The following is a 9,043-nucleotide window of genomic DNA, read 5'->3' as shown; positions in this document are numbered from 1 at the left end:
TCTGTTAAAAGTGAGCCCAGAGATTACTTTTGGTTTTATGTTTGTGATTTAGATAATTGACAAACACAAGACGCAGTAGAATAGGATAGGTTGGGCAGGAAAATGTGGATTTAAAATGTCAGTGGAAAATACAAAATGTTATATTTGGTAACAAGAAAAGGCAAGAAAAGAGGCAGTAATATGCCTTTGGGCGTCTAGTCTGCCGGAAATAGAAGGAGACTAAGAACCCATGATTATATTGCAGGCAGAACGTTTCCCTGGTGTTAAATCTAGCGATGACCAGCTTGAAATACCAGCTACCAGCTGTTTCAAAACATAGCTTGAGCAGTTTTTTTCAGCAGGGTTTACCTCCCTAGCAAGGCAGTCATCGGGGTTCTCAGGGCCCGGGACTTTGGCTTTTTTTCTGCCAGGTAGTCTATCCCCATGCGGCACAGAGATTGGAGACTAGATTAACTACTAGGCTACACATAATGTAATGTATCGTTCAAAGAAATGGAACGATTAACGTCAGCTGTTCTTTGCTTGTTAAATCAGCTTCAGTTTTTACATTGAAGTTAATGGGCAAAAAGCGTTTGCACTCAGCAGCCATTCTTCCGACTGCTTCACTGCCTGGGCCCCTCCCACCCATAGAGCGTAAATAGAAACTACGTCATCATCCATCGACACAGGGAAATGTTTGGTTTAGGCTGGGACACTTAGGTAGCGACCTAGGCAGGCTTTCCCAAACGAAGTTTTCATTTAATTAAAGTTTCATTTCTGAGAGAAAATGCCGAAAGTAGTGTCGCGAAGTGTTGTCTGTTCGGACACTCGAGATCGGGAGGAATACGATGACGGAGAAAAACCTCTTCACGTTTATTACTGTCTTTGTGGCCAGATGGTGCTCGTGTTAGGTGAGTTAGCTAATGAGCTAACGCTTTTGCTCTTTTATTTATATAATGAATGCCAGCACCAGCTAGCTAGTACGCTAGTTATTGATTGTCAACAAATTGTTCTCGATGAATATGGTACATTCATCGTGAATAACATTTAACTGTTTGATATGCTATCGGATCTGACCTAAAAGCTAACAGTGCTAATGCTAGCTACTGTTTCCCGAGCACTGTCTTACAAATCAACCAACTGTAGTCCACATTATGGTTCAGTTTTCCGACTGAATTATGTGTTTCTAATGGTCTATATGCTTTTTAATAAGCCAGCTTGTCATTGAACTAGTTGCCTTTAGCTAACTACTTGTGTCACTTAAGATCAGCTTCGAGAGTATTTGGGAAATTGACAATTAATTAAGTATCAGTATACATTTTAATTTAAAAGCTGTGGACTAGCTAACCCTAGCGATGGTCAAACGTTCAAAGTTAAAATGTTTTAAAATATAACTTGCTCATTATGTTTTGACTGACTATCAAGACGATTATTTCATGCCTGTTATTGTATTCTAATGAAGTGATTGAAATTATACTGCTTCATAGAACGGTAAATAAAAATTTATTGGGATTACATTTCTCTGTGCTCTGCAAGTCTTATTGACATAAGCTTCAAATGCTTAAACTGACATAATAACGTGTAATTTAACACAATTATTTCAGCTAGCCTAATTGTGCCAGATGCAAAATTAACCTCTGCTGAGAATCAATAGGTCATAAAAAGACAAGATGTAAATGGATGTGTGTGATCAGTTACTAACTTACTGTCTATTTTTCGGAATGCGGATATGCTATTACCATTGTTCACAGTCAGCTATTTTTTTTTTTCCCCCCCCATGTTACAACTAAAATGTGGCTTTATTCCAGACTGCCAACTGGAAAAGCTTCCCATGAGACCACGGGACAAATCAAGAGTAATTGATGCAGCCAAGCATGCTCACAAATTTTGTAATGTAGAAGAGGATGAGAATGTTTATCTCAAAAGGTACATGCCATTTAAATAATCACTGAGTCAAGTGCATACACTAGCTTGAAGGTGAATGGACTAGGGCCATTCCAAGGCAACTCCAGGAGGTTGCACCACAGCACCTCTTGGATTTTTTTCTTTTTCTGTGTGTTGATAGACAATTATAAGAGAGAAAAGCTCAGAAAGTTCAGAAATTCATACTCCCATTTAAATTTTCCCAGAGAGAGTCATTTAAAATATGCAGGGTGTCACAATGAAAAACCTGTTGTGGCACAAAATTATTTTCTTTTTTTGAAGTCCATAACTTTGTAAAGAAAAGCCCTAAATCTTTGTCAATTCGCATCTATGGATTATTCTCTATGTAGAATTCATCTCATCTCAGAAAAAATGCATCTACTTTTGTTCTGGAGATCTGTTAATTGAGTTTGAACTGGCCAGGGCAGGGTGGGCAACCCCTCTTGAGCCTGGTTTCTCCCAAAGTTTCTTCCTAGATGCTATCCCGGGAGATTTCCTTGCCACTGTCACTTAACTTGATTTGTGGGGGTTATGGTCAGGCGATGCTATGAAGTGTACTCTGACAAGTTATTTATAAAAGAATACTGTACTGTGTATAACATTGAGTTTCTTGCTCTGTGTGCAGACCAGATGGAATTGAGCGGCAGTTTAGAAAGAAATGTGGAAAGTAAGTAGCTTCTTCTCTTTTCCTTCTTTTTGCAAATACATCCCAATTCATATGTCTGTATGCGTTCAAGATAATTTTATTTGTCCCAATGACTTTGCATTTCTACTATGGTATTTTATTGCGACTGTTCCAAAACTCTTTAAGTTGGACTCTTGGCATAGATTTTATTGTTTTTACGTGATCCAGCTCTCCAGAAAACAACCGTATATTTTCACATTAGTTCAATATACTACGAGGTGATGAATGCTCACCCAACCATCTAGAATTTAATCTCTGTGCTTGTTGAGCATCCGAGTGTGATTCCAATGGGATGAAAATCAGTGGGACCCACTATCAGTTATCCTAAGACATTAAAATAGGGTGAAAAAACATTTCACCATTTTGATGTGGAAGTATACTCATTCAGCACGATACTGTATGCGATTCAAATTATTCACTTAATTAATTAGTCTCCATTTGAGTAACAGATATTATGCATACATTTACCATTGCCAAGATCAGGTTTCCGATGAACAAAGATCATTGATTTTTTTGTTTGTTTTTGGCATTATTCTATAAGTTATTAATGAGCATAGCAGACCATTCAGTCCCTCAATTTTTTTCATAATTTCTGAAACCTAGGAAACAACATTGCTCTCATATATATATGTGTGTGTCTGTGTGCGTGCGCGTGCGCACACAAACACTCTTGTGCTTATACATCCATGCTTGCAGTTGCAGCTTGAGTGATTGGGATGCTTCATAAAACAAGTAAATAAAATAGAGAGCTTAATTGGCATGACAGTAATGAAACAATATTGCCAAAGAATCATAGTTGATTCACATGAATAAAATGTAACCAATCAAATGTTACAATAGTGATAATAGACCAATCTCTTCAGATTTTGCCATTATAGCATAAATGCTGCCGTTGCTGTTCTTTTTTTAATTTTTAAATTAAATTATTATTATTTTTTTATACTGCTACTTTCTTAAAATATCTTTATTTTTCATGCTAACATTAGAGTAGATTCATTCTGCACATTTCCAGAACACTGTATTCATTGTATTGCATATTTTCATGTTTTTACCTGCAGGTGTGGTCTACTTCTCTTCTACCAGCATCAGTTGAAAAACACGCCCGTTACGTTCATTGTGGATGGTGCTGTGGTGAAGTTTGGCCAGGGATTTGGGAATACCAGTGTGTACAGCCAAAAGCAAGAGGCTCCCAAAAAAGTCAGGGTATGTCCCTTCTCCTTGATACATTTCTTGAACTTAATTTCCAAACAAGAACAAATCTGTAGAATTTGTTGAATATGGTTTGTACTAGGGCTTGTCGATGTCAATAAAAATGATCTCAAGATAGGTGAATATCGTGGCAACATTGTGGTGCTAAAATTGCCCCCCTTCCCCCCACAAACAACCTGCCGTGCAGCCATAGATGCACCAGATATTAAACAGTTTTGCCCTTTTTAATTTATGGTCCGTTGTTCACCAATTAAGAACTGCACACCATATCACCGATGGCAATTTTGGAAAGAGGCCGCATTCTATACGCTCACAGATTAGCCTAATTTTTCATTCTACTAATGGCCTATTTATGAGGAAGACATTTACATACTGTAGATGAAACCTCTGAGACAATATGTTGATATAATTCTCTTTGCAAAAATCATGGATTTTTCTGGGATCAATTTTTAAATAGATACCTGGTAGAATAGTAAAAATAGCACTCATTTACCGGAGTTGAGAGGTGGCAAAATGTGCATTGATCAGTAGTTCAACTTTCTTTTTCAATTGTGAAGTAATGTTTCCATGGGAGGCAGTGGTTGTTTTCCAGATATACTGGTCTGACCCAGGGAAATGGTACCTCTAAGTTGAATTAACAAAAATAAGTAAATGCTTGTTGTTTTTTGACAAGTGACCATTGTATAAACGGAATAATCCACACCGAGGTGTGCAGTTAAATAATTGTAATGCGCTCCACAGAGGCAAAGAACCTGTTTGCCTCCACATTGTGCATTAGAAATTGAGGATTATACCTTAACTAAAGAATGAATTTTAAATGTGCAACACCATGTACTGGTTGATAAAAGAATGTAACTTATTGCAGGATTTTAAGCATGTAGAGGATTTAGATTACTTTAAGTCTTTCAGAATTTGTGAAGTGGAAAATGTCTTTCAAATGAGTTAATGAGTATTATTATTTGGAAAACTTGAGTTACTTATAGTCCAAAAAACTCTTTATTCTGTAAATGTGCTACCGAGTAGTGAATATATCGGCCTAGTTTCACATTCACTGCACGATTTACCATTCAGTTATAATTTTTGATTTGCCCATTCTGTTCTAGGGTTCCAACACTTTGTGGTTGGACCCCTAAAAAACACAGCATTTTTATTAAAATAATAATAAAAAAATTAAATCTGTTGAATCGAGAATCACAGTGTAGTTGGAAATATAAATGCTTGCATGCAGAGATGCCAAACGTAGGTTGTGCAGTATGGTTCATAGATGCATGTTCATCTATGGACCATAAGGCTGCCTTTTTGAATGAAAAAAGCAGCTCTGCTAACATTTGCACAAGGCAGGGAATTGACTGCCGTTCTGATAATGGCTGTACTGTTGGCTAAATGTTTATTTTGCTGGGATCTTCCCCAGCAAATGTTGAATATGACTCAGGAGATGTGTCATCATTTAAGAGTGATCTATAAACAGCTAGGTGGCCCATGATGGCATGACATTATGTGCTCACGGCTTCGATAAAGATAAGGTGACCTACCGCTTTTGCCACATGACCAGACCTACAACAGGTTTGTCCTGAAACGTTTGTATCCAAGTAATCTGCTGGGCATGTAGGATTTAGCTGAGATTTGTGTCTGCTAGGCTTAATTCAATTCAATTCAGTTTTATTTGTATTGTGCTTTTCACAGACGCTTTACGTAGTAAACAGAATGGAAGAAAAATGGGAAATATCAGTCCTAAGCCCCTAAATAGCATATGAGGTAAACCACTCCCTAGTAGGAGGAAAAACCCTCGAACAGTGGCGAGAAAAAAAATACAACAGGTTACTCTGCCTATCACTGAATTTGGATATTTAATTGATCATTCATATCTTTGATAATAATTACCAAATTAAATCAAATGTACATTCTGTTGGTTAAGTGCAGTGTTGATACACTTGTTTGGTATTCTGTACAGTGCTGGACATTCATTTAAACGTGGGTGTTGACTGTTAAAACTGCTGGATTCCTGCTGGACTGTAATCAGCAGGTATCTGACTTCTGAAGTATCAAACCTGGACATTTCTGAAGGAGTTCAGGTTCTTCTTAAAGGCATTCTGTACATCAGATCTCAACAGGCTAGTATGATAAAGCCAGAATGCAATGATGAGAAAAAAAAAGAAGAAGAAAGGTTGAGTTACAAAAGGAAAACATCTGTGGCTCAATATTCCCTAATTTGAATGTTGTTCTTTGTCCAACTTAAAGGTGCATGGATTGTAATGAACAATTTGCCTCTTTCTAATTAGAAACTGTTTTAATCCCTCCTAGGTGATGATGACAAAGAGAACCAAAGACATGGGAAAGTTCAGTTCTGTCACCGTTTCCACCATTGATGAGGAAGAGGAGGAGATTGAGGCGGTATGTTCGATCACTTGATTCATGATCATGATTCATTTCTTATCTTACTGTCTGTTTTTGTTTAGTTTTTGTTTATTTTCATGCATACACATATAGAAAAAGTGACACTTCAATCTTGAAATGTAGGTTGGGTTTTTAATCACCATTTTGTGTCCTATTTTTTTACACTGTGGGATACATTAGTTATGAGGTTGGTCCGATTCACATTTCAAGGTTGGGCACAAATCTGTGCATTAGTGAGATTGTTTATAACTTGGGTCCATGTTGTTATTCCTACAGAGAGAAGTTGCTGACTCGTATGCCCAGAATGCGAAAGTAATTGAGAAGCAGCTTGAAAGGAAGGGCATGAGCAAGAAGAGACTGCAAGAGCTGGTGAGGTTTCATCTGAATGCATTCACAACATCTCCACATGCTGCTCACATTCACAATGCGATCTCCATGTTCATACATTCACGACGTGATCTCCGCTCACATTCACGACATGATCTCCATGTTCAAACATGATCTCTGCTCACATTCACGACAAGCTCCACGTGCTGCACACATTCACAATACGATCTCCATGTTCAAACATTCACGATGTGATCTCAGCTCACATTCACAATGTGATCTCCTCGTGCTCGCAATGTGATTTGTTTACAATGTGACCTTTCATCTTTACTATTCCCAATATGATCTTTCGTATTCAGAATGATTACGTTCATCATAATCATTCACAATTTCATAATGTACTTAATTTGCTACAACCTTGCCTAACTGGAAGTGTCAGACATCATTATAAATAGTTCTACTTTGTGATCATGGAAAATTTAATACAGTAAAACCCTGTAATGACACAAATTTGGACAATGTGATCATTGCTTGACTCCTGTTTCCTCATCTTTTTCATTCTAAATGATAAAATACATTGACAGATGTTTCTTATCCGAGGTTCTGTAATGGACCCAGAATTAGACTTAAGCTTTAATTACCAGTCTATTTCCTACATGTCTAACTTCTGTTCATATATGTGTGTGTGTATAAAGTCAACTAACCGTCATAAGCTTCATAAGCTTCATGCATTTCTTATAATGGAATGAAGGAAGTACATTTATCTGACGTAGGTGTATTTTGAGTTTGGTCTTTTAACACAAGTCATGAGCGAAAACTCCCTCCCCCCCCCCTCTTCGCACAGTAACTGATTGCCTGAAAAATGTTACTTTTCGTTAACCTGCCAATTATGCGACCCTTCATTTTACACGATTGAATGCTTTATTGTATCTATATATGTATATGAGGTGTTCACCAGTGGTGGGTGAGAATATTTTTTGAAGAATTATTGTGAACATATTGGTTTAAATGGTAAATAAACAATATCCACTTAGAGGTATTGCCTTTACAGTTGTAAGTTAATATCTTGAATAAGACATTTTGCCCTGAAGACCGCATTCTTTTCATTTGATTAGCATGGAATTTTTGCCAGCATATATGTATAACATTTTCCACTCACTGGAAGATGCTTTTGGAAGAAATGAACCTATGGCAAATGAGCATGCAGGTAGCATTAAACTGCTTCGCTAGTCCCACAAGTCTTTCGAAACCATAAGTGGCATACGCTTTGAGTTTGTATGCATTTGCAAGTAATTTGTAGATAGCCTTGCCATCTCAACCCCTCACCTGTTGCGTTTCTTTTTACAGATTTCTTTGTTCACAATATTTTTCTCAGGCTAAATAATCAAACAAAAACTTGGCTCAATGAAAAGGAAAGTTTTATACAACTTAATAAGCAGAGGAATGCAATTCTTGAGCTTCTTATGTTCTTATGTTTCTTGTCATCAACAGGCTGAACTGGAAGCAAAGAAAGCGAAAATGAAAGGAACGCTAATCGACAATCAATTTAAATAAATGCCTATCGATGACCGGAGCAGTGCGTGAGGAGCGTTAAGGAGAAATCATCATTCCAAGGAAATCTGGCTTCATTTTAAATGACTTTCTGTGCAAACCTTTGAGGACTACAGCTAGCTTTACACATACTGTTGGTTTGTGCACTCACTCTCAATTAGTTCCTCCTCCCAGGACAAAGAACCTGTACAGAACTGCAGAATTTAAGCACAGATGGGTCCACTCTAACCCTCTATTCTTGTTTTACTTCATTTTCAGCTTGATTTAATAAATATTTTGATGAAATGTCATGTGCTAATGTATTTTTAACACACACACACACACACGCTGAATACTAATATGCAGTGCATGTGTAAAAGCTACTCAAAATTGAAAATGTATGCTGCCTACAGTACCTATTGATCAGTTGAGTTGATTTATATTTATTATGTAGAGAGGTAGAAAGCAATGATTTAAATGTAAAGCAAGGAATTGGGCTAGAACATTTTGTATTAACATATACCTGCAGTCGTGGCATGACCTTCCCCTTTATAATTGACTGTGTAAACGAAAACCTAAGTGGTTTGCTAAGAATAAATTATAAAGTGCATCTCACTGAATACATTTTGCGTATGGGCAGGGTAAGAGTCCAAAAGAATGCAAACTGAGTTATCCTAGTGTATAGACTATATTGTCGAATAAGTTCCTATTGGCACCAATAAAATGTTATTGAAGTCTATAACCAATGCTAATCATTTAATTTCATTTTAAGTAGTCATGGCTTACAAGGGAGCCCTGGAAAATAGGAGCAACATCACTGAGTAAAATGTCAATTTCTGTGTGTTGATGGGAAATTAGGTCTTTGCAATAACTCACATATGCCTTGCATCAACAGTAAAATTTGTTTAGTTTTGCAATGTTTGCTTTAGTGTGGGAAAATATGAAGGATTAAACTAGAGAGGCCTCAGTAAAAATGCCATGAATACCAAAATCCTT

General features: G+C 37.0%; 1 protein-coding gene across 1 annotated transcript; it reads left to right on the top strand.

Moving 5' to 3' along the window:
- Positions 1 to 633: 633 nt before the first annotated feature.
- Positions 634 to 8,353, top strand: steep1 (STING1 ER exit protein 1). The gene is made up of 7 exons (XM_061249210.1): positions 634 to 890; positions 1,788 to 1,905; positions 2,528 to 2,569; positions 3,646 to 3,790; positions 6,098 to 6,187; positions 6,467 to 6,559; positions 8,009 to 8,353. The coding sequence occupies exons 1-7, from the start codon at positions 767 to 769 to the stop codon at positions 8,069 to 8,071; spliced, it is 675 nt and encodes a 224-aa protein (XP_061105194.1). The 5' UTR covers positions 634 to 766; the 3' UTR covers positions 8,072 to 8,353.
- Positions 8,354 to 9,043: the final 690 nt, after the last annotated feature.

The sequence above is a fragment of the Conger conger genome, chromosome 7 (genome assembly GCF_963514075.1).
Source record: "Conger conger chromosome 7, fConCon1.1, whole genome shotgun sequence".
Lineage (NCBI taxonomy): Eukaryota > Metazoa > Chordata > Actinopteri > Anguilliformes > Congridae > Conger > Conger conger.
This window is presented reverse-complemented; position numbering and strand designations above follow the sequence as displayed.